At 40.0% G+C, this 26,029-nt stretch overlaps 1 protein-coding gene across 9 annotated transcripts in view; it reads left to right on the top strand.

Annotated features, from left to right (window-relative positions):
- Window positions 1-26,029, top strand: part of ARHGAP42 (Rho GTPase activating protein 42) — a 252,176-nt gene that overhangs the window by 81,747 nt on the left and 144,400 nt on the right. For 8 of the 9 annotated variants that reach the window (XM_036324613.1, XM_036324610.1, XM_036324609.1 and 5 more), the window contains exon 3: window positions 6,111-6,172. The exons of the other annotated variant lie outside the window; for it this stretch is intronic. In XM_036324613.1, the coding sequence (XP_036180506.1) occupies window positions 6,111-6,172 (62 nt within the window). The remainder of the gene's footprint in view (window positions 1-6,110; window positions 6,173-26,029) is intronic. 9 annotated transcript variants of the gene reach the window in all.

Genomic DNA, 26,029 nt, shown 5'->3' with positions numbered 1-26,029 from the left:
TTATGATTTTGCTTAAGTAAAGTTTTAGAAGAAATGGCTCAGTCACAACATCAATAGCTGTTTTGTATAAGGCACTGTGATGGGTGCTGGGAGGGTCATTTTGTATGTGTTTTCTGCCAAGGACTGGTGGAGAAAAGACACCTTCCGGTTTTCATAGTCTTGAGGGCATTTGTGGGTTCCTGGTACCAGAGATTCTAATACCAGTTTCTCATTATGTTAGGGGTCCCTGCTACTTTGAGGGTGGAGCAGACAGGGAAGGGAATGGCTGTTCTTCAGCCCTTAATCCTAAAACCCAATTTACAAGCTAATACATTGAATCACTTTATATCTGCTTCACAGGATTGTTAATTACTATTTTCTTTCTGTTACTGTGTGCTTAGTAAACTATTAATGCAGTACTTTGACATCATTATAAGTAAAAAGAATAGGGGAAAACTTTAATACGGGTTTTAAAAGTTGGTAGGCCACTGTCACTAATTCATGAAATATTTACTGTTCCTTTTTTTTTTTTTAGAACAAATGACAAACACAAGTATCTTCATTTAGACCCAGAAACATATACTTTTATGGAACTGAGACTTTAAGTATACTTTTAATATTTAAAGAGAACAATTTTTTTTTCCAAGTAATTTCCCTGAAAAATCAACAAAAGAAAGAGTGAAGAAAACTTGTTAAATTTGGGGCAGACTCAAAAAATTGCTGGAAGGAGAACAGTTTATGTTGCCAGGAAGCAGACCTGATTGCTTTTGCTTGTCAAAATTGTTCTTCTTCGACATTCTCACTATAATCAACTTTTAGATACTGAGTCTATAAACCGTATTAATATTGGAAACAGACCAGAACCAAGTAAATCAGAAATATTCATTTTTAGACAAAGAATTTCAACAGTGCAACGAGAACCTGAGCTTCCTTAGTTGTAATCTAAATCGGATTTAAGGCAACTCCACAGTTTACTCAGAGTAATGGTTACCTGGGGAAGCCTGTGGACCTCTCGCAGTGGGTTTTATTCACAATGGGTCTCTCACGCAGTCCTCAGAGTAACAGACTGCCAGGCACTTTTAGGGCACCACTCCGTGGGCCAGTGGTCATTTTCTGGGCCACTCTAGGATCAGGCTATATTTTTATTTATTTCAAAAATACCACTTGACAGGCTTCTGTGTGCTGGATATTTACTTAGCTCTTTGGGAAAATTAATAGTATGTGATCTATGCCCTCCCAGAATTTAGGCCAGTGGGAAAATGAAGCATTAATAGCTTGTTTTATTTTTATTTTTTATTTAAAAAGGTATCCTGTATCTTACCACTCTCCACCACTTAATTCCCCAGAAAAACCATTTTGAACTTTTAGCCATTTCTCCCATTGCTGTAAAGATCATAACTATCTTGCTTCTTGCTACTTCTTTATTTTTTTTTTTTGTATTGATTTTTTTTTCCCCCCCAGAGAATGAGGGGGAGAGAGAGAAAAAAAGAGAGAGAGATAGAGAGAATGAGAGAGAGAGTGAGTTATCAATTTGCTGTTCTACTTATTTATGCATTCTTTGGTTGTCTCTTGTATGTGCTCCGAAGATCCTCTCTTGGCCTTTTGTACAACTGTTGTCCTGGACTATACAGCTGTGTCACCTTGAGAATTCCATTTGCTTCTTTTCTGTATTGGGCTACTATCTCTAGATTCCATAACCTTTTCTCTTGGCCCATGTTTTGTTAGAGTGTGTCATCCAATAGGTGCCAATTAGGGAAGCATGCGCTGGTAAGGTTTTCTTTTCCTTTTTTTTTTTTTTTTTTTTTTAATAATAACTCAATAGTTTAGGAGGAATCAAGAGAAATGTAGGGTTAAAGTGTTTCTTTACTTTCAACTATCTCTCTCCATCTCCTCTTGTTTTATCACCCTCAGGAGTACCAGCTGCCTCCATTTCCTGTAGCCCAAACTGACTTATCTCTTAGATTCTTTCTTCCTAGGCATGTTGATGTCTTCTGTCAACATTAACCCAAAGTTGGTTGCGATTTCTTTTAGCCTCACCAAAAGAGATCTTCAGCAGCAGTAGATAGCTGCCAGAATGATGATGGAATGCTTTCTTTACCCATAGATGCCAATAGAACAAAAATAGAATATGTTATTATGCCCTCCAGTTAAAATCCATATATTTGAAAATGTTTTCTGTTCAACTTACTATTGTCAAAACTGGGTTACATTGTAACATTGGTAGAGTTATTTTTGCAGAAATTAAAACTTTTAAAAAAGTAATTCTACTCTAAGGCCATTAATGTGTTTAAAAGATTGATCTGATTCTCAGGTAATCCTTTGATTTCTGTTTTGGTAACTTTGAATAAAACTTGATGTGAAGTAATGGGTAGGGATAGCATTTCAAACCAGCTTAGTTTACTGTAAACCTAGCAGTTCTGAAAAGAGGAAGAAAAAAAAAATCCTAGATTGGACTTTAAATTATTATTATTTTTTAAAAATGTATTTGGGTACTCTTACATTGGCTGAATATATGTTTACCAGAGTTATATCCTCTTGTTGTATTGATCCCTTCAGTATTATGAAGTGGCCCTCCTTATCTCTTGTTATGGCGTTCACTTTGAAGTCTATTTTGTCAGATATAAGTATTGCTACCCCAGCTTTTTTTTCATTTCCATTTGCCTAAAAAATATTTTTCCATCCCTTCACTTTCAGTCTGTGTTCTGAGGTGGGTGTCTTGTAGACAGCATATATATGGGTCATATGTTCTTATCCATTCAGCCACTTGATGTATTTTTTAAAAAATATATTTTATTGAATTTTACAGAGAGTAAGAGAGAGGGATAGAGAGTTAGAAACATCAGAGAGAGAGAAACATCGGTCAGCTGCCTCTTGCACACCTCATACTGGGGATGTGCCCCCAACCAAGGTACATGCCCCTGACTGGAATTGAACCTGGGACCCTTCAGTCCGCAGGCCAATGCCCTATCCACTGAACCAAACCGGTCAGGGCCCACTTAATGTCTTTTGATTGGAGCATTTAGTCCATTTATGTTTAGTTACTATTTGTAAGTACTTGTTTGTGGACTTTTTTTTATTTTTGTACCTGTGTTTCTTCTTCCCTTTTTATTTCTTCTTTTTACAACATCCCTTTAGCATTTCTTGCATTGCTGGTTTGGTAGTGATAAACTCCCTTAGCCTTTTTTTTTGTCTGCTCAGCTCCTGATTTCCCCTTCTATTTTGAATGATTGCCTTGCTGGATAGAGTATTCTTGGATTCAGTCCCTTGCTTTGCATCACTTTGTATATTTCATTCCATTCCCTTCTGGCTTGATATGTTTCTGTTGAGAAATCATTTGATACTCTAATGGGGAATCCTTTGTAGGTAACTCTCTGTCTCTCTCGCAGCCTTTAAGATTCTCTGTCGTTAACGTTTGCCATTGTAATTACAGGGTTTCTTGGTGGGGGTCTTTTGGGGTTCATCTTGTTTGGGACTCTCTGTGCTTGTGTGACTTTTTTCTTCCCCCAAATCAGGGAAGTTTTCTGTTATTATTTCCTCAAAGTTTTGATTCTTACATAAGTTTTGATTTTCTCCTCCATTCGGTTTATGAACTTCATGACCCTTACTCTAAACTCTTTTTCTGACATATTGCATGCCTCTGTTTCATTTAGTTACTTTGCTGGTGAGGCCGCCTTTTCTTTCTTTGTGGGGGTTGTTTCTTTGTCTCCCCATTTTTGCTGTGTCTTTCTGGCCCTGGGCACCCTGCTTGGGGTTTGAGAGGTTGAAGACCCTATCAGGGCAATGGTCCAGAAATCATTAGCCCAGAGGCTGGGTCTGCCTTGTGTCTCATGCCTTTATTGTCTCTGCTCTTAGTTGTATTCCCTTCTCCCACGGATCTGGTTCCTCAGTTGTCTGCTTCAGATGCTCAGGGTGGTGGGATCATGTGCACAGTTCCTCTGGTGTTCGACTCCCTGTGAGGACCCAGAACCCTCTGGCATGCGATTCTCTGTGTGGCCCCAGAACCCGTGGCAGGGTGGCACCCTAGGTCCCTCTGGCAGTGCTTTTGCAATGTGGTCCTGTGGCCCCTGTCTGGGCACACTGGCTTGCTCCAGGCTGCCTGGCAGTGCTCTCCTATGGCCCAGAGTAAGGTGTGTGCTGGGTTTCTCCAGGTAGCTCCTGCAGGACTGCCCAAGGGGTCGGGGAGAAACGGGTGCGGGTTGCTCTGGGTTGCACAGTCAGAGCTCCCCTGTGGCCTGAGTGGGACACATGCTGGGTTACTCCAGGTTGCTCCAGCAGCAAGACCCTGGGCTCGCGGTGGAGTGGGTGCTGGTTGCTCTGGGTCACTCAGTCCTCACTTTCTTGTAGCCCGGAGTGAGACACTTACTGTCTTGCTCCAGTTTTCCCCTCCTCAATGTGGATTGGGGGCGGGTTACCCTGTGTTGCTCAGTCCACATTCTACTGTCACCCTGAATGAGGTGCACGTTGGGTTGCTCTGGATGGTCCCGGCAGGACTGTCCTGGGGGCCGGAGTGGAGCAGGTGTGGGTTGCTCTGGATCGCACAGTCTGAGCTCCCCTGTGGCCCTGAGTGAGATGTGTGCTGCGTTGCTCTTGGTCATCCCTCTGGGCTGGGGTGAAGCGGGTGTGGGTTGCTCTGGGTCACCCCAGCAAGGATGTCCAGGGAGCCGGGGTGGAGCAGGCACCAGTTGCTCTGGGTCACACAGTCCCCACTCTCCTATGGCCCAGAGTAGGTTGTGCTCTGGGTTGCTCCAGGTCACTCTGGTAGCAGGTCCCGGGATTCGCGGAGGAGTGGGCACTGGGTGTCTCCTGATCAGGCTAGCAGTATGGTTTTGGGTCCAGGGTGGGGGTGGGGCACAGTGTTCCCCCTGGATTGCACTCACTGTGGGGGCTTGGAGCCAGATCCTAAGACACTGGGTCCCAGTGGACTGGTGAGGTGGCTTGGTGAGGGAGCTCACTCTGGCAGCGTGCACTCCCTGCAGACATCTGGGAGCCTGCTGGGAGGTACTGCCCTTTTAAATTCTTGAGTGGAAAGCATTCTTTCTCTTCCTTAATAAGTTCTGTTAATGTGACTCTTGCTTTGTTTTCCTGACTTACTTGCCTTTATTGTGAGCTTGGGGCCAGACTTCTGGTCTCGCACATTGTTTTCAATATTAGTATGGGCTAAGGAAGGGGATGGGGAGAGCCTAAAGAGTAGGGGCATAGAAGGGAAGGTTCACAGGTTAAATGAAAATAAAATTTGCATTTATCTTATCTGTGTCCTTAGTATTGTAACAAAACCATTTTATTTTAGTTAATAGTTCATATTAAGTATAAGGTTCAAAAATTGATGTGGATAAATTACTTTTCACACTTGCCATTTGGAACTATGCATTTTAAAAGAATAGACCACTGTAAGTCCCTATTTATTTATTTTTGGTTTGTTCTTTTAAAGTTTCTGAATACTTGATTCTTTCCTCAGGCTAGGGCAATATAGGTCCGATAATTTTCTAAAGCAGTGCATGCCAACATATATGCAAACAGGTCACCTGGGGATTTTGTTAAAATATAGATTCTGAGGTTGTGCCTGAGAGTTTGTATTTTTAATAAGTTCCCAAGTGCTGAATCTGGTGGTCATTCCACAACACTGACTAGCAAAGGTTTAAAATATTGTAGATATAGGAAGAATTCAACATTTGTTGAACTTCTATAAAGATGGCAGTGAGAGCCCTTGTATTACTGGCTGCTACTAAGTACATCTAAATAGTACTGGATTTATTGTTTCTTATAGATTTAATATGCTTTTCATTATTTGTAATATTCTGTTTAGAGGTGATTCCAGTACTATATTTCTATTTATTAATGTGAGAGTTTTATATATTAAATATATAAACTATATTCCCCTAGTGTCTTTAAAGAAAAAAAAATATTGTACTTGCTATGTGCTTAACTTTGCTTTGTGGCATACAAACATCTTATCTATAGCCATTATTCATTGAGATTCTATTGTATATACTGTGTTATGGTTATAAAAACATAAATCTATAGAATAAGTACAAATTTATAACTAGTTTCATTGTAATGTTTGTTCCTATGCAGTTAGATATTAGCAATGAAAAGAGGTTAATACTTCTTTTTAAAATTTGTCTTTTAAATAGCTCAGTCACTAAAAGAATTTGCAAGACTACTCATCACAGTAGAAGAAGAAAGGAGAAGACTGGTAAGTCTGATACTCATTTCTTAAGAATAACACTTTGTTTGGATTTTTTAAAAAAAGAATAGACCTTTTAAATTAGGCTTAGCCATAGTAGACCTTATAATGTGATGCATGTACTAAATGTTAAAGAAAAAAGTTGTATGATGATCAAATATTGCTAATAAGATAAGCCATTTCTACTTATTTCATTTTTCAACATAATCAAATTACATCCATTTTGTTTTCCAGTTAATTTTTCCTATAATTAAAAACATTTGCCCTAACCGGTTTGGCTCAGTGGATAGAGCGTCAGCCTGCGGACTGAAACGTCCCAGGTTTGATTCCGGTCAAGTGCATGTACCTTGGTTGGGGGCACATCCCCAGTAGGAGGTGTGCAGGAGGCAGCTGGTCGATGTTTCTCTCTCATCGATGTTTCGAACTCTCTATCCCTCTTCCCTTCCTTTCTGTAAAAAAATCAATAAAAATATATTTTAAAAAATATATTGAACAAACTGCCATTATGAAATCCATTCTAATTAAGCAAACATCTAAATAACCTTAATGTTATAATAAAGACACATTACAAGTATTAAAGGCAATTCATGAATTGGGTGTTGAAGGCTGGGGTGATTTTGCTGGGCTTGGAAAAAAAGGGAATGCATTCCAGGTTGATGGATTAATTTATGTGGCAGTATCAATGCTTGGTTATTAGTAATATACTTATCCATTTACAAATATAATTTTATACCCATTATGTTCAAATTTCTGTGAAGGTCCCTGTCTATGACCCAGTCTTTCTCTATGTGTATGGAAAAAATAGTATGATATACCCCAAGGATTGTTGTAAAGTAATACCTGGCACATAATAAATGTGAGCAGTGCTGAAGATGTTGATTGTCAGTTACAGTGAGGGCTACACATTCCTTTAAGACATCACCTCTGATATCACTATACTTCAGCATCGTGTTGGGGAATTATAGGTAAACATGTAAACTCAAATGTGGACTAAATGTGCTAGAAATGCAGCACAGTTTGGTGTCATTTGCTAAATGGGTAAGGGAGAGCAATGGCTAGAAATTTTTGAATAGCAAATGAGAGGATCAGTATGGGATTTGGGAGAGATTAATTTGGCGGCCATGTTGACAAAGAGATGAGGTGTGGAAGAAATATCAGGGAGAAGGGGTAACCATATTTCCTTAGGAAACATAAGCCTACCCTGCCAGGGTCTGGTCTCAGTATCAGAGAGAGAGCCATACAACGTGATCTGGACTACAAGTGGAGGTGACTTTGATTGGAGTCTTGAGGCTAACTAGGACACTTTCATGTACTTTATACATAATCCTCACTCCAGCTGTCTGAGGTTACATAATAGAAGTTGAATTTCCGTGGGGAGATGTGAGTAGTGAGTGCATTATGGCCCAGAAGAGCAGATGCTGATGGAAACAGGAAAAGAATGGTTAGAGATATGTGTAAATAAAGAGTTGGAAATGGCATGGAAGCCAGGGGAATATTCAGTTCTGGGTGAGTGAGGTTGTGATCAGATCCTGTACAAGTAATGCAGAAGAGCGATAAACCAACTAGTGTGAGCTATCATTTTAGAAAATGTGTTAGTTGAAGAGTGTGGGAAAGTGTGTTGTAGCTTGCAGGGGAGAAAAGAGCCAAGGGAATGTTCTTATAGCACTGAGACCTATGGGCACCTGGGGGAAAGCTCTTCCTCTGAGCTGGGAGATAAGGAAGAGATGATTGGTTAAAACGGAGACGTTTGGACAGTTGGTTGGGCAGGTGGAAAGAATGTTAGGAAGAAGTCGTCATTTACTCTGAGAGGAGTTTGTAGAAATAGTTTAGAACAGTTTCTGCCTCTCTCTCCCTCTCCTTTCCTTTCTCTCTAAAAATCAATAAAATGTATTTGGAAAAAAAAAGAAAGCAGAGAGGACAAGCATGACTAGTTATTAATGTTGAAGTTTCACTATTGACAGAGGAGAAGATTTTGAGAGAGGACACGGAAGTTGTTATTAGGAGTGGGAGTTGAAACATACTGAACTTGGCAATGGAGCTGATCTAGATAATGAAGTTAAGATGTAGCTGAGTGGAAAGTCAGACCTTAGGAATCAAGAAGGCTGAGCTCAGAGATTTAGATGTTTTATGAGCAGGATCTTGAGACACCCAATATGATGACCAATATGATCACAGGATAAAAGACAAAGACCAAGGAGAAGAAATAGCTGAGGAATGGGGTTGAGTGTCTTAAAAGCCATGGAGATGGGGATTAGATCAATTCTGGTGTTTCAGAATTCATCATTTTTGCCTTTAGCCATATTTCTCATGTTGGGGCAAGGAAGAAATCCTTCATTAATGGGTGAAGTCATATTGTGGTTTTTCTTGCTTTTCCTGTTGTTTCAGAGAAGGTCTGAAATAAAGAATGCAAAATAATGAGGAAAAACCTCTATAGATAAAAGCCTAATTGCATTTCCACAAAGGTTCTATAAAAGTAATCAATAACACACAATTCTAAATATTGGAGTAATTAATCAACACTTTTAGTCACATGATGTTAGTACAACTGAAGAATTAGCTGGTAGCAGATCTTGTAGAATTTGTGTTTTAAAAATTAGTGATTCATTTTAGAAGTAGGATATTTTAAGAAAATATACTGGGAAAGTGTAAAGGAGTTCTATAATTCATTATAAAGCCTATGTTTTTCAGTGATAAATCATGACATATATGATTGAATTTGACCAAAACCTAAGTATGTTAGAGCAGTGACAAAACAAAAATAAAAGCTCAAGAAGATGAAAGAGGACACTTAACAATTTAAACAAATTCTCATGTCACCAATGAGTTATCATAATTAGATAATATATCATCTGGGTGACCTAAAAAGGCAATTTGCCAAAAAAAAAAAAAAAAAAAAAGAGAGAGACCAAAGAAATATTGGCCTTTTTAAAGAAATGGAACCTTTTAGCTTTTTATTAACTGAGTTTCTTAAAAAAAAAATTCTGCTAAAGCCAACTAAAAATGCCTAGTTTTAACACAGCAAAAAAGTGAATCAGATAAACTACTAGGAAAATAATTTGTTTCGGATACCAACATACCAACAGAACCACCTAAAGAAGCATAAAGTCTTAGTTGAGTCCTTCTGGAAGAGGTCTCTGTTGCTTCTTGTTATTTGTATTGAAATACTGAATTTGACTCAATTGCCTCCTGGCCTTTGAACTTGACATTTTCTTTCCCTGAATTCCTGGAACCTTACTCTCTCCCTCATTTCTTCTCAGTAGTCTCCCTCTGGTTCCCTGTTCTCCAGCTTAAGGGGCTTTAGTTTCTCCTAATGTGTCCCTACAAGTTTCTTTGGGACTTAGACCTTTGTAATTGTCATGTCCTCTGCCCTGAACATCCTGATCCCATCGTCCCATTGGCTTCATCTTGTCATTCAGACTTTACCCCATAGATCACCTCTGGGGCCTGCATTTTCCATACAGCCTAAATTAGTCCCCGTTAACCCTCATATATTGCGACAGAAATAACTGTTCGTGCAGCTTGCATTCTCCTGGGGAGAAATAGGCATTAAACAAATTATGTCTGATGGTGGTAAGTACTAAAAAGAAAAAAGAATACAGCTGGTAGATGTTGCCATTTATTGAGGTGAGGAAGGAGATGGGAAAGAAATAGTTACAAGTTTGAATCTATTTAGATGCCTACTGGGTATCTAAGTAACCTTGCCTAGGGAGCAGCTGGATATGAGTCCAGAAAAGTCAGGGGTAGCAGATGGGACTAGAGATATAAATTTAGAAGTTGACAACATGTAGAGGGTATTTAAAGCTATGGGATGTATGAAATCACCCAATCCGTGAGTGTGCAAACAGAAGAGAAAATGTGGGAGAATTGAACCCTGAGGTGGTTGAGTCCAGAGTGTGATCAGATGAGGTAAACTCAACAAAGGAGATTTAGATCAGTAGGAGAAGCAGGAGAACACTGTTGGACAGCTTGCTTAAGTCCCATTCATTCACTGTGCTACAGTAGGGTTGTGGAAAGATATTAACTAGAAACTTACAGGATGTGGATTCAGTGGTTCTAGCTGTTCTTCAGGATAGAGAGTCCAAATTATCTGACCCACTCTCTGCTACTCCTCTACCCCTGCCTGGGGCCTTTTACTTTATGGGTCCTTTTAGTCCAGCCGTGGGCAAACTAGGGCCCGCGGGCCGGATCTGGCCCATTTGATATGAATAAAACTAAAAAAAAAAAAAGACCGTACCCTTTTATATAATGATGTTTACTTTGAATTTATATTAGTTCACACAAACACTCCATCCATGCTTTTGTTCCGGCCCTCTGGTCCAGTTTAAGAACCCACTGTGACCCTCGAGTCAAAAAGTTTGCCCACCCCTGTTTTAGTCCCTAACTTTGACAAATGTGTGTGTGCGCGTGTGTGTGCGTGCATGCCTGCAGCGAAATAGTTTTTTTTAAGCTATATTTTTATCACCAATTGAGGAAGCCTCAACTTCAGAATATTTTAGCTTATGTTAATTTGAAGAATTTATAGAGATGTACTTATTTTTTATAGTTTTCATTTTGATGACTATAAGAAACTTTTTTAAAACCATGATCACTTCCAACATTTAGCATTCACATTTGACCTTGTGTAAGTTTACAAATTTGCTTTAGGTTTGCTAAGACTTTAATTCTTTCTATTTAGTGCCCAGATTACTCTTTTTTTTTTTTTTTTTTAATTCTTGGGTAATGAAAATACTTTCCTGAAATGGGCTAGGTTAGGTGTCTGGGTATTACTTTGAAACAAAAAAAAAGATATGAGAGGCTGGGAGGGAAACTCATAACCTTAACATTCACTTTCTTTATAAGAGAATTATAATGTCTATTTTCCTCTTTTTATACTTTTTTTAAAGTATAAGCAGGACTAGGTAAGGGTTAATAGGAAGTAGACTCAAAATAGTTTTAGATCTAACATAAGTTACTTGGGTTACTGACACAAGATTTTGAGCTCTTATTAGTCTCAAGAGATTTTTTAAAAAAAAAATGTATCTGAGATACCCAGTATGTTAGACACTAGTCATAGGAAGGTATAAGCACCTGAAATGTGTTAGAAATATAATTCAGGCCAAGTAATAATTATTGGGATACACTGTTGTAGATAACAGCTGACCCTGAGCATTTTCAAGGTACCAGGCACTGCTATTGGAATTGCTTTATATTTTAAACCAAGTTAATCTGCATAGCACCTCTCTGAGGTGACATTATTAATACAACCCCTTTTTAAGTTTTTAAAAAATATTTTTATTGATTTTTAGAGAGAGAGGAAGGAAGAGAGAGAAGAGAGAGAGAGAGAAAGAAAGAGAGAGAGAGAGAGAGAGAGAGAGAGAGAGAGAGAGAGAAACATTGATGTGAGAGTGAATCAGCCATTGGCTGCCTCCTGCACACCTCCTACTAGGGAACAAGTCCTCAATCCAGCACGTGCCCTGACCAAGAATTGAACTGACAACCTTTTGGTACACTGAATGGCACATAACCAACTGAATCACACCAGCCAGGGCTAATACATCCATTTTAAAGAAGAGCAAACTCAGAGAATATAGCCAATACATGGATAAATGGTATGCTACAGTTTACACCCAGGTTTTAGGCTCCAGAGACTTCACGTATCCATAATGTTCCAAACTAAAACTGTTTTCATTAAAAATTGGATAACAATAATGGCAAACATGTATTATAAATATAGTATGAGAGTGCTCTATTAAGTGCTTTAGTATTATTTCAGTGTCTTACAAAAATTAAGGAAGAATGCAGGCATTTTAGGTATTGAAATTGGATTACTTTTCAAATTTTTAATCATATTTAAAAAGGCACATATTTCAGCAAAAACTTAATCCATTGACAGTTCCCATATCAAAGTTTGGCACATGAGAGCCAAAAATGTTGAGTAAACCTATTTTAAGTCTTTCTTACCCCTTCTTTGAACCAAAGATTCATGAAATTGGAGAATATCTTAAGTGTTGAGAAAACTGCGTGTTCTTATTTCCCCTGATGAAAGATTTTTGTTTAGTCTTTACCATCCATTTTTTCATTGCTCATATGCCATCAGTAAGTGCTATTGATTAATTTGTGCTTCTAGCATTAATATTGTTATAAACTGAAGTCCAATGATCTGTGAACAATTATTATCTCAGACACATAAAGCACAATCTATTAACATTCCACATGCATGAGTACAGTATAATATGGGTTATATTTCTGGTATGTCTTAGGTTAACTTTTATTAGATGTAAACTTTAGGTATGCTGGCGTACATACCAACTTTTTTTTATACAGTGATTTCACCCGAAACTTATAAAAGAAACATCTCATGTACATAGCTCTGATTTTCACATGTATTGACTGGTGGAGGCTTCCCATGACTTCCCTGATTTCCAGTTAACTGATGAAATTCTGAGTTAGCCGATCACACTGCCACTTTAGTGGATTTTCTTTTTATCAGTAACTAGAGGCCCAGTGCACGAAATTCATGCACTTGGCGGGTCCCTCAGCCTCGCCTGTGCCCTCTCGCAGTCTGGAAGCGCTCGGGGGATGTCCACTGCGCCCGTGAGCCCGGCTCAGGACTTCTGGCTGAGCGGCACTACCCCTGTGGGAGCACACTGACCAGTAGGGGGCAGCGCCTGCATTGAGCATCTGCCCCATGATGGTCAGTACGTGTCAAAATGACTGGTCATTCCGCCATACAGTTGATTTGCATATTAGCCTTTTATTATATACTAGGGGCCCAGTGCACGAAATTCGTGCACTGGGTGTGTGTGTGTGTGTGGGGGGGGGGGGGTGTCCCTCAGCCCAGCCTGCCCCCTCTCACATACTGGGAGCCCTCAGGCGTTGACCCCCATCACCCTCCAATCGCAGGATCGGCCCCTTGCCCAGGCCTGACGCCTCTGACAGGGGAGTCAGGCCTGGGCAGGGGACCCTCATTTCCCCCCATCACTGGTTCTGCCCCCAGCCCAAGCCTGATGCCTCTGGCCCAGGATTCAGGCCTGGGTAGGGGACCCCCAGACCCCTCCGATTGCTGGCTCTGCCCCTTGCCCAGGCCTGATGCCTCGGCCAGAGGCGTAGACCCCCATCACCCTCCGATCGCCTGATCAGCCCCTTGCCCAGGCCTGACGCCTCCGCCAGAGGTGTCAGGCTTGGACAGGGGACCCCCATCTCCCCCCGATCACTGGCTCTGGCCCCCGCCCAGGCCTGAGGCCTCTGGCCCAGGAATCATGCCTGGGCAGGGGACCCCCATCTCCCTCTGATCGCTTGCTCCACCCCCCGCCCAAGCCCGACGCCTCTGACCCAGGCTTCAGGCCTGGGCAAGGGGACCATCATACCCCCCCAGTCCCCGGCTCCGCCCCCCACCCAGGCCTGATACCTCACCCAGGCCTGATGCCTCATCACCCTCCGATCACCAATCACCGGATCGGCCCCTTGACCAGGCCTGAGGCCTCCGGCAGAGGTGTCAGGCCTGGGCAGGGGACCCCCAGCTCCCCGCGGTTGCAGGCTCCGCCCCTGCCCAGGCCTAACGCCTCTGGCCTAGGCGTCCGGCCCGGGCAGCGGGGACCTGCAGTGGCAGCGGGGGCTGCCGTGATCGTGGGCTCCGCTTTAGGCCCAGGCAAGGGACCCCTAGCTCCTGGGACTGCCAGCTTCCACCGTGCCCAGCTCCCATCACTGGCTCCACCCCTACTTCCTGCTCTCACTGGCCAGGGCGGCAAAGGCGCCTGATTCTCCGATCATGGCCCCAGGGCCGCCTTTGCCCTGCCCCCCAGCTCTTAGCTCCCCCCTGGGTTTCCGATCACTGTCAGTGGCAGGGAGCTTCTTCCTGCTTTCCCTTTCGCCTCCCTGCATTGTGCCTACATATGCAAATTAGCCGCCATCTTGTTGGCAGTTAACTGCTAATCTTAGTTGGTAGTTAACTGCCAATCTTAGTTGGCAGTTAATTTGCATATAGCCCTGATTAGCCAATGAAAACGGTATCGCCGTACGCCAATTACCATTTTTCTCTTTTATTAGTGTAGAAGATTGTCTTAGTACTTATTTGTATTTTTTAAAAGTTTGCAAAGTGCTTTGATGTATCTTTTTAAAAATCCTTACAGCAATCTGAAACTTCAGACTGTAAATGAATGACTCAAGATAACATATCACTAGTAAGTGGCAGTAGAAGATGTAGGACTCAGTGTCAGGCCTTTGGACTGGACTTTCAGCTCTGCTTTGTTATATCCTGTGTCTTCCCTTTTTTATATAAATTTTAGACATGAAGAGGGAGAGGCCTGAGGCCTGCAGAAAGCCATCTTGGTTGGTGGAGAGTTCTCATAGCTTCATATTTACCATTTCTCAGATTGTTTGGCTTAATTCATCATGCTTAAGTCTAGTAGAGAAATAAGCTTTATTTAAGTAAAAAGTCATTAATTTCATATGAAGGACTTGAATAGGGTGCTTGCTAGGATTTCGGAAAACACATCAGTGTTCATTTTTGGCGAATTTTTGTCTTTTGATTGTATGACTGGAAAAGGACTCTTGATAAAAACTAGGAATTCCGTCAAAACCCTAAAAATATCTCAGAATAGATTTGACATAGTGGTCAGACAGTGGAGCTATCCTGGCAGCTTGCCTTTTAGTCATTTTGCTGCTCGTTAACACTTCTACCCCAGAGTATAAGAAAGGGGACGAAAAGAGATAAAACCAAGACTCGATTTTTATGCTTCTTATTAGCTCTTGCAAAAGCATACTTGGAAAGGAGCCCGCACTTTCCCCAGTACAATTAAGGTCTGTATGCTATCGGCAGTTGTGGCCATAACCAGCTGTCAGCCGCGGGAACTGAGTGAGCGCTCGTTGTTCAAGTTTGTGTTGTAGAATACCATTTTCCTTACCATTTGTACAGGAATATTTTTCCTGTGACTGACACCATTCTCACAGCTGGTATTTAATGAGTATATATCAGATTGCTAGATTTCAAGATTTGTAAATGAGTACGTGACAGTAAGCATCCAAATCTTTATATTTTCCTGTTTCCCAAGACCCCTTTATTTTTTTAAGATTAACCTTGACTATATGGAAGGATTTAAAGGGAACTTTTCCACCAACTAGTGCTATTTTAAAAGCAATCAATTTAAGATAGGGTACTTGAATAAAGAACTTACGCATTCTTTTCATTTCTTTTTCCTGTCAAGATACAAACTGAATTGAAAATGTCTTTTTCAGTTTGTTACTCTGGCATAAATCTTCGGGTGTTAGGTGTTTGCCGCTTAAGGCTGTGGGTATTGAAGTGAGCAGCAGTAGCCAACTGGACACAGCCCTCGTGCTTCCCATCTCTTTCCTCCCGTCTCTAGTTCTTTTCTCTGCCTGCCTTTGCCCTTCATCCCAGGTGTATAGGCTTTACTTTGGAGTCAAAACTGTGCATCATATTGAAATCTTTCCATTTTTACCTCTGAACTTTCAAAAATACATTTACTCTATGGAGTCAAGCCATCATTTTTCATTGGTACAGTTGGGGATGTGCTGGGTCTGTACTAAATTTATAAACCATGCTTTGATGATGATGGTGTGTGTGTGTGTGTGTATGTGTGTGTGTGTGTGTTTTGATAGTAAGCAAAAAGATGCTTTGATATAAAACGTAAATATATATAAACTCATTTTGTAACCATCCCCTGAAAGATTTTTAAGACCAAATGGGGCACTTAAGTTTAAAGGGTGGAGAAAATAAACCTAAGTAGACATAAAGTAGACTAGAAAACAGCTGTAAAAGGTATTATGAAGGGAAATTTTAAATAATGTAACAAAGCAGTGGATGGTTGGGAAATACCAGCTGACCTACCAAAATAAGACTTTGAGGTATTCAGTGAGCAAAAGGTTTTTGTCTTTGTTTATGATTAAACCATTCACTACCAAAGGAATTGCAAATTTCATTACTACTAAGATAAGAGAATTAAAGCTCTCTTAATTAAACTTTTAAATTTTGAGATACTTATAAATTCACATACAATTTTAAGGAATCCTGTGTATTGTTTGCCCAATTTCTCCCAATGGTAAGGTTTTGTAAAACTATATTACAATCGCTTATTACATTTTACTTTAGTTATAATACTAATTAAAATAATAAATTATTCATAAACTTGTTATTTGTCTTAGAGTCAAATTCTTGCAAGACAAAAGTCTGCTCTTAGTGGATTCTTATCAAGATGCCTTGTATTATTTCTCAGTGAATATTGGTTATGTGTTGTCACCCAGGACATTCACTTGCAAGGCAAACAGAACTTGGTTGGGAAGACACTGAGGCATCTCATTTATCTGTGGAAAGGTCGTACTGTATGTGGGATTCTGGATCAGCCAGAATCGTGAACTCAGGCCTCTTCCAGGCTTTTTTTTAATTTTTTTTTTTTTATCTGTGCCTTTCATTTGCTTATCAGCTTCATTCTCTTAGTTGGCTTCTTCCACGTGGCAAGTCATAAACATTGCCACTGGACTGAACTGGGCAGAAATTGTTTTGGGGGGCGGGGTGGAGGGCTGTGTAGTAGCCCATGGTAACCTTAGAAAAAGAAAACTTTTAAAAGGCTTCTGCATGTGTTTCTCTGAATATCAGCACTTTTTTCAAAAACAAGGGAATTATTGTGATTTGGATAATCACCCAACTGTTGTTTATTGCAGCATGTTAATGGCCTTAAGAATTTCCAGTTAACATTGTCATTTAAACAGAATAGGATGGTAGTGAGTCGTCTGAAATTTTGTAGGAGTTAAGAAACATTATATTCATTCATCTATACATCAGAAACATTCACTTTGCAAAACAGAAATCAGACAAGGATGTGTACCATTATTTGAATTCAGTATTGTTTTGAAGGGCCCCTGATCTGTGGAGTAAAATAAAATCAAAGGCATAAAACATCTAAGACTTAATTTTGATTCTCCCATATAAAATCCTAAATTATCTACAGAGAACTTATTAGAAATAATCAGAACCTAGTCAGGATGATAGATATAAATAAATTTATGTACACCACCACAAAAATTTGCTACAAAAGAATAAGATACTTAAGAATAACTCAACAAAGGAGGCGCAGGACTTTTATGTGTGAGATAACAATGCCTTATTTTAAGATATTAGAGGAGAACTAAGAGAAACAGTAGAGTGAGTCCGTGAAAAAGGATGATTTTTAACCAACACTCTTCTTTTCTCCCAACTATACCAGACAAGAGAATTTACTATAACAGTCTAACTTACAACAACTTGATTAACTTTTTACTAATGTAGTGGTAAACCACAGGCCGGCCCTGAAGATAATGTATTTTCCCTTTATACTTGGAAAATATGGTCACCTTATGAATACCGTATTTGAACCGTATTCCCACACTTCTTGCCAATCCTTTGAATCTTTAAGATATTTTCAACACAGACACTGCTGTTTGAAAAACTGATGTACTTTTCAATGTATAACCATATCTAACTACCTTGGTGGCAGAAAAGTGCGCCCCATAATAATTACTATATTTCTGTTTTAAGTCTCCCATGGCAAAATAAATTATCCTCACTGATCTGTGACTTTTAATTCTGTTCTCTTTATATTTCACCCACAGGACAATTTCTGCTCGCCACACACAACAGAACACTATTTAAGGGATGCAAACAAAATGTATTTTCCATAGTCAGCATGAAACCAGAACACAAAGTTGGGAAAGTCTTGATTCCAATTAATGGTTGACAACAAGTGAAGCACTGTTTTCTCTTTATAAATGTGTTCTGTGTTTCTCAGACATTTTGGGCCAGATCAGTTTTTGTTCTGGATGTCTGTCCTGTGCATTGTAGGATGTTTACTGACGTCCTTGGCTTCTGCACTCTTGAAGTGCCCTTCCCCTCCCCGCTACATTATTACAACCAAAAATGTCTTCAGACGTTTGGCCCTCTCTGAGGACATCCGTGTATAGAGGGTATTTAAATCCACTCTTGAGGTGGGATGAGGTTGTGCAGGAATGAGAGTAAATAAAGTGATGCGGATAATGGACAAAATTGTAAATATGTAGAGAATTTTGAGTTAATAATTCCAAGAAGAGAAGATCTAAATATTATCAATTTTGAGATTTGAAAATCATGCTAAAATACACATATAATTTATAACCGGACCCGCAAAACTGAAACTTTATACCCTTAAACAACTCCCTATTTCCCCTCCGATGGCCCCTGGCAGCCATCATTTCACTTCTCTTTCTATGCATTTGCCTATTCTAGATTCTTCATAGAAGTGGTATTATGCAGTATTTATCTTTTTGTGACTGGCTTTTATCACTTAGCATAATGTCCTCAATGTGTGTCCATGTTGTAGCGTGTGTCAGGATAATTTATTCCTTTTTAGTGCTGAATAATAATTCAATGTGTGTATATAGCACATTTTGTTTATCCAGTTTGTTGATGGATGCTTGGGTTGCTTCCACCTTTTGGCTGTTGTGAATAATGCTGCTATAAATGCAGGTGTGTCAATACCTCTTTGAGACCTGGTTTAAATTCTTTTCAGTTTTTTGATGAACCCACGTACTGTTTTCCACAGTGGCTGCACATTTCCCTCAAAGGTGCATAAGGGTTCCAGTTTCTCTACGTCCTACTTAGCATCTACCCTACCCTTTGTTGTTTTCTGTTTTTGTGACAGTAGCCATCCTAATGGATATGGCAACTTTGGGGTTTAAGTTTGCTTTTTGATGTGGTTGGAGTGAGCAAGGATATATGCTTTATATCTATGGATTTACAAGGTTAACAGACAGTGAATGTTTTAACGCAACAGGAAATGCTGACTGTTTCAGAAGACACTGAGGCAGAGATTGCTTTGTTGTAGATCAGACAATGTCAAAACATAAACACACACACACATAAACTTTTTTTTTACCATGTGTTTTAGGTTGTTAAATGACCAAGAACGATGACTATTGTGGAAACAGAGTCTAATCTACAATATGTTTATACAATGGATGACTCAGTCATTTGAAGATTCATTATTTTAATTGGCAACAGTTAGGTAGCAGGAATTTCCTTTACCTTTTAGTCTTCTCAGGCAAAGTTTTACTGTCGGTTCCAGAGAAGCAGGTTACAACAATAAGAACAGTTTGATATTTTCATGCAAACCTCTCTTTGTGTTGTAACTGGAGCTTGAGTGGGGGTGAGATGGGCCACAGTGGAGGGTTCAGGCAGCTTCTTAGGGTCTTATCCTGGCCCCGTTGGCATGTCGTGACAAGTGGAAGGGTGGGCCTAGAACAAAAGGAGGAGGAACAGCCATTAGGCAACACTAGCAGAGTTCCACCCTGCAAAAGCCTCAGGAGGCCCATCTCATCAGAAGTGCATCGGGCAGTGGGGAGAGACATGGGGCCTGGCATTCAGAGCAGAGTCACTTACAGTTGGAGGAGAGCAGGGATTCTTGGCTTGTCACTACTGACATATTGGGCCGAATGGGTCCTAATTGTGGAGGACTCTCTTGTGCCTTGTAGGATGTTCAGCAGCACTGCTGTCCTCTACCCACAGAATTAAGGCTATCTATTACGTTGTCCCGGCATAAATGAATCTTTGCTAGAATTAAATGACAGAGTTGTGTTCAGAGGTCTGCAGATTTGCATATTGGGAATCACTACCAGGCAACGCCCAGAATATTCTGAAACAAAGAGGAAAGTTGAGAATTCTTAAAGTAAAAAGTTCATGCTTCAGGAGAATCAGTTCTGCATTCTTAGCTTCTGGAATGGTCCGAAATGGAAATCTTCCAGATGTCTGGTGGCCTGGACACGTGAATCTTTTCCCCTAAGTTCTTCAGACAGGTTATCAGTAGGATATACATCTCCAGGCATTGATGCACAATGGGAAAATTTAAAAGTTTAAGTCCTTAGGGGAGTTAAAGTAAAATAAAATCTATTCCTCATGTTTCAGACAGTTTTTACTTAAGTGGTTTTGTTAGCTTGACTATGGTGACTCCATTTTGTTTCTTCATTCTTTTCTGAATTACTTTTGTTAAATAAATATTAAGACTGTATAATTATTTGTTAAACAACATCAAATTACCGCAGAGCTTTTCAACACTGTATCCAAATACAGAATAATAAAGGGGATTAAGGTTAGATCAGGAATGACTTGATTTTTAAGTTATTGAACTACATTTTTTCCTGATACTCAGGAATTCTTAATTTATAAACATTCATTTTTAGTTTAGTTGCTCAGTATTGCTTTTCTATCCTTGGCATTTTCCGTTTGTTTTTGCATATTAATATTTGGATATTTCTATATGATTTTTCAAATTTTCATTGATAATTTTTGGTGCAGGATTTCAACCTGCTAATACTCCCATAACTTTTGCTGGCAGTAGATATTGAAAAGTACGAAAAGCTACAATAAAATGTTGTGTTCTTGTTCACATTGCTGATCCTTAGGCAACACTTGCTATTTACCAAAGGATTCTGGTTGTAGTTACTTTCTCTAATTTTGCAGATAGCTCTTAATTTTTAAAGACACCACTTTCACTCCAACTTCTGGGCTACCCCTGAGCCTATTTGGTAGTCCTGAAGTGGGGAGAGTTAACCAGAGAGGAAGACTGAAGTCACAGTGTGATGTCTTAAAGGTGTTTCAAGGCTGCAGCGGTCATAGTTGCCCATTGGAGATGCCAGTTGGAGAACATTGTTCTCATCTGTAGAGGGACTCTTGGACATTTTTTTGCTGCTATTGGGAATGATAATGAGAGAACAAAAGGCATTTGTTCAAATTTCCAGGGAAAGTTTTAAAGAGGCTTTAAAAAGATATGAAGGAAACTTGAACCTACATCGTTCTTTAAAGAGCATCTCCATTTGAAGAAGGAAAGCAACTTGTTAATGATTGTTATAGCTGATGGGTTAGTTTGTGCTAAGTCAAATTTATGATATTGCCGAGTAGTATGTTGGTATGACTTTAATCCATCCATGCTTCATAACTGTACATTAGGATCCCCAATGTACATTCAGACAAATATTTGGGATTCAGAGCAGAGTTAGACTTTTTAGTTTTAGTAATGTAGAGGTTGAAGTGTAATACATTGTTGATTACAGCTTCAGTGTTTTTTGTTTGTTTGTTTGTTTGTTTTTAATTTACTGCTTAAAGTATTACAAAGGGTATTACATATGTGTCCATTTTATCCCCCCGCCCTAGACAGTCCCCTAGCCTCCCCTATCCCCCAGTGTCTTATGTCCATTGGTTATGCTTATATGCATGCATACAGGTCCTTTGGTTGATCTCTTACCCCCCTAACTCCTGCCCCCCAACCCTCCCCGGCCTTCCCGCTGCAGTTTGACAATCTGTTTGAGGCAGCTCTGCCTCTGTATCTATTATTGTTCAAAAGTTTATAATGGTCTCTATTATCCATGAATGAGTGAGATCATGTGGTATTTTTCCTTCATTGACTGGCTTATTTCACTTAGCATAATGCTCTCCAGGTCCATCCATGCTGTTGCAAATGGTAAGAGTTCCTTCCTTTTTAGAGCAGCATAGTATTCCATCGTGTAGATGTACCACAGTTTTCTAATCCATTCATCTACTGATGGGCACTTAGGCTGTTTCCAGATCTTAGCTATGGTGAGTTGTGCTGCTATGAACATAGGGGTGCATATATCCTTTCTGATTGTTGTTTCTGGTTTCTTGGGATATATTCCTAGAAGTGGGATCACAGGGTCAAATGGGAGTTCCATTTTCAGTTTTTTAAGGAAACTCCATACTGTCTTCCATAGTGGCTGCACCAGTCTGCATTCCCACCAGCAGTGCACAAGTGTTCCTTTTTCTCCACATCCTCTCCAGCACTTGTCGTTTATTGATTTGTTGATGATAGCCAGTCTGACAGGTGTGAGATGGTACCTCATTGTTGTTTTGATTTGCATCTCTCGGATGATTAGTGACTTTGAGCATGTTTTCATATGTCTCTTGGCTTTCTGAATGTCCTCTTTTGAAAGGTGTCTATTTAGGTCCTTTGCCCATTTTTTGATTGGATTGTTTATCTTCCTTTTGTTAAGTTGTATGAGTTCCCTATAAATTTTGGAGATTAGGTCCTTATCAGATATGACATTGGCAAATATGTTTTCCCACACAGTGGGTTTTCTCGTTGTTTTGTTGATGGTTTCTTTTGCTGTGCAGAAGCTTTTTATTTTGATGTAGTCCCATTTGTTCATTTTTTCTTTAGTTTCAAGTGCCCTAGGAGCTGTATCAGTGAAGAAATTGTTTCGGCATATGTCTGAGATTTTGTTGCCTTGGATTCTTTCTAGAATTTTTATGGTTTCCTGTCGTACATTTAAGTCCTTTATCCATTTTGAGTTTATTTTTGTGTATGGTGTAAGTTGGTGGTCTAGTTTCATTTTCTTGCATATATCTGTCCAATTTTCCCAACACCATTTATTGAAGAGACTATCTTGGCTCCATTGTATGTTCTTGCCTCCTTTGTCAAATATTAATTGAGCATATTGGTTGGGGCTGATTTCTGGGCTCTCTATTCTATTCCATTGATCTATATGCCTATTCTTGTGCCAGTACCAGGCAGTTTTGAGAACAGTGGCTTTGTAATACATCTTGATATCTGGTATTGAGATCCCACCTACTTTGTTCTTTTTCTGGATTGCTGCAGCTATTCGGGGTCTTTTTTTATTCCAGATGAATTTTTGGAGAGTTCGTTCTAGATCTCTGAAGTATGCCGTTGGTATTTTAATGGGAAGTGCGTTGAATTTATAGATTGCTTTGGGTAGTATGGACATTTTAATGATGTTGATTCTACCAATCCATGAACACGGTATGTTCTTCCATCTGTTTATGTCTTCCTCTATATCTTTTTTCAACGTCCTGTAGTTTTCTGAGTAGAGGTCTTTTACCTCTTTAGTTAAGCTTATTCCTAGGTAGCTTAATTTTTTTGGTGTGATGGTAAACGGGATTGTTTTTATAATCTCTCTTTCTGAAAGTTCACTATTGGTGTATAGAGATGCCTCAGATTTCTTGGGGTTAATTTTGTATCCTGCTGCATTGCCAAATTCATGTATTAAGTCTAGTAGCTTTTTGATGGAGTCTCTAGGGTTTTGTATGTATAATATCATGTCGTCTGCAAATAAGGACAGTTTTACTTCCTCTTTTCCAATTTGGATGCCTTTTATTTCTTCTTCTTGCCAAATTGCAATGGCTAACACTTCCAGTACTATGTTGAACAGGAGTGGTGAGAGGGGGCATCCCTGTCTTGTTCCTGTTCTTAGGGGAAATGGTGTTAGTTTTTGTCCATTGAGTATGATGTTGGCTGTGGGCCTGTCATATATGGCTTTTATTATGTTGAGGTATGATCCTTCTACTCCCACCTTGTACAGCTTCAGTTTTTAAATATGACTGTAACTGTTAATTTTCATATTGGTCCAGTGCATAAAAGTTTACTGTATGGTTGCCAGGAATAATTTATAATAACTACATGGTCTTTTAGAACTACTTTTTATTAACTGTAAGTCATCAGATTTTTAAAAAATCATTATTAATTTGCTTCCCTTTTCAGCTGTCTGAAGAGATGTGAGAAAAGGGTCTGACGTAGCCTTGGAGTAAGGCCTACTGTCTAGTAACATAGAAAAGCTTAGCATAAACCTGGAACATTTAGAAAACACTGGTTTGTTGAATTGGGATGGAAGTACAAAGGGGATCTTGGAGGTGGAGAGAGGATGGGTATGGAGTGAGGTAACCAGACCTGGTGGTGACTAGAACAGTTTGCTTTGAAAAAAAGCAAGCAGATTCTAAGCCCTTTCAGGTGGCAGATCCAAAGCCCTGACCATGCAGGGAACTTGATGTAAAGAGCACTAGCCCCTAGAGCTAAGTGTGTCCGAGGGAAGGAGATGGGAGTGAGACCAGAGCAAGGCTTCTTTGTTATGTAGCTTGGAAATACCAGCATTTCCCAGTTTCCACATAATTAAATTTTGAGTACTGGTGAACTGTTGGGTGGAGGCAGAGGGAGGATGATTTTTGGCAGCCTGTTCAAAATGAAAGAATCATCTCATTGTTTGATCAGTGTCAGTAAAATGTAGCCAAAAAAATAGTACTTGTATGTATGGGCTAGTTATATTCCTCCTCCCCACAAAAGAATAGCAAAAAGGAAAAGAAAAACAAAGAAGCAGCAGACATATTCTCCCCCTTTTATTGACTTCTTTTAAATCAACTTATCCTTTTTTACCACCTTATTTTTCTACTTAATATTCTTTTCCTATATATTTACATTTCTTTTACTTCCAATGCAGTTTGAGGCAACACTTTGTTATGACAACGGAAACATCTTGAGCAATGTTTGTGTATTCATTCTTATTTTACCTTGATCAAAGCCACATTCTTCAGTGGCAAATGATGGGCTTATTTCCAGTGACTCTAGATTTAAATCATTTTCAGAGCAGGAACTGTATTTTTCTCTTGATTTCTTCATCTAGCTAGATGCTGCTACTCATTAGTTTCTCTGTATTCCTGATGACTGTCCTTGAAGTCCTGTTCTAGAGAAACTAATGAGTAAAACATCTATCTGTGTGAAGCCATTTTTCCGTTTGTCTAGAACAGTGGTTCTCAACCTTCCTAATGCCGCGACCCTTTAATACAGTTCCTCATGTTGTGGTGACCCCCAATTTCATTGTTACAAATTGAACAAAATTAAAGCATAGTGATTAATCACAAAAACAATATGTAATTATATATGTGTTTTCCGATGGTCTTAGGCGACCCCTGTGAAAGGGTGGTCCAACCCCCAAAGGGGTCGCGACCCACAGGTTGAGAACTGCTGGTCTAGAAGATAATCCTTCTGTTGGCGGTGGGGTGAATGGCACTAGGTGTTAGACCAGTGGAGTCAGACCTGACCTTGGTTCAGCAACTGGTTTTTGAGTTCTAGCTAGGAAAGAATTCAGAGCCAGGACTCAAAATAGAAGAGAAAGCTTATTTAGAAAGTCAGAGGTAGAAGAAATGAGTGGTAGAAGAAATGGGCTTAGGAAACAAGTTACAGGGGCAAAAGAAGGGGCCCTTGGAGCTGAGGAGAGGGAAGGGTAAAGGTTAATACACCTTTGTGGGGGCAGAGGGGGCGGGCAGGGGAGGAAATAGATGTGGGCATGCGCCAAGGAGGGAGAATGTGCCCGGTCCTCCATTCTGAAAGCTTTTAAGGGTGAAGTACTTAAGGGAGGTTCCAGGAGAGGATCTCAGTAGAAAATTCATCAGCTTTCCTGGTGGGGTCTTTCAGGGTCTTAGCCTCCTCTGATTGGTCAGAGCCAAGGAGTTCAGTAGTCAGTGCAGCTGGTCCTGAGGTCAGCCGTGGGGTCCGGGTTGCTTGTCTGGTTTTTCTGCTTTGCCAGGCCTGAGCTGAAACACAACTGAGGCCTAGATGTTATCCCTGACCAAGTGATATGCTAGGGAAGTAACGGTTATCCTTGGGGGCAAGATCCTTGTTTTTTAGGATTTTCCCATTGCCAGGCAGCTGGGACTTTCTGTCCTGGTGACCTTCTGTACCTGGTCCGTCATCCTTGCTCTGCTCATGTCTAACTGCTGACCACATTTCCACAGGACTTAGGAACTATCTAGAGCAGTGGTTCTCAACCTTCCTAATGCCGCGACCCCTTAATACAGTTCCTCATGTTGTGGTGACCCCCAACCATAAAATTATTTTCGTTGCTACTTCATAACTGTAATTTTGCTACTGTTATGAATTGTAATGTAAATATCTGATATGCAGGATGTATTTTCCTTGTTACAAATTGAACATAATTAAAGTATAGTGATTAGTCACAAAAACAATATGTAATTATATATGTGTTTTCTGATGGTCTTAGGTGACCCCTGTGAAAGGGTCGTTCGACCCCCAAAGGGGTCGCGACCCACAGGTTGAGAACCGCTGA

The sequence above is a fragment of the Myotis myotis genome, unplaced genomic scaffold, assembly GCF_014108235.1.
Source record: "Myotis myotis isolate mMyoMyo1 unplaced genomic scaffold, mMyoMyo1.p scaffold_m19_p_10, whole genome shotgun sequence".
NCBI classification, from domain to species: domain Eukaryota; kingdom Metazoa; phylum Chordata; class Mammalia; order Chiroptera; family Vespertilionidae; genus Myotis; species Myotis myotis.
This window is presented reverse-complemented; position numbering and strand designations above follow the sequence as displayed.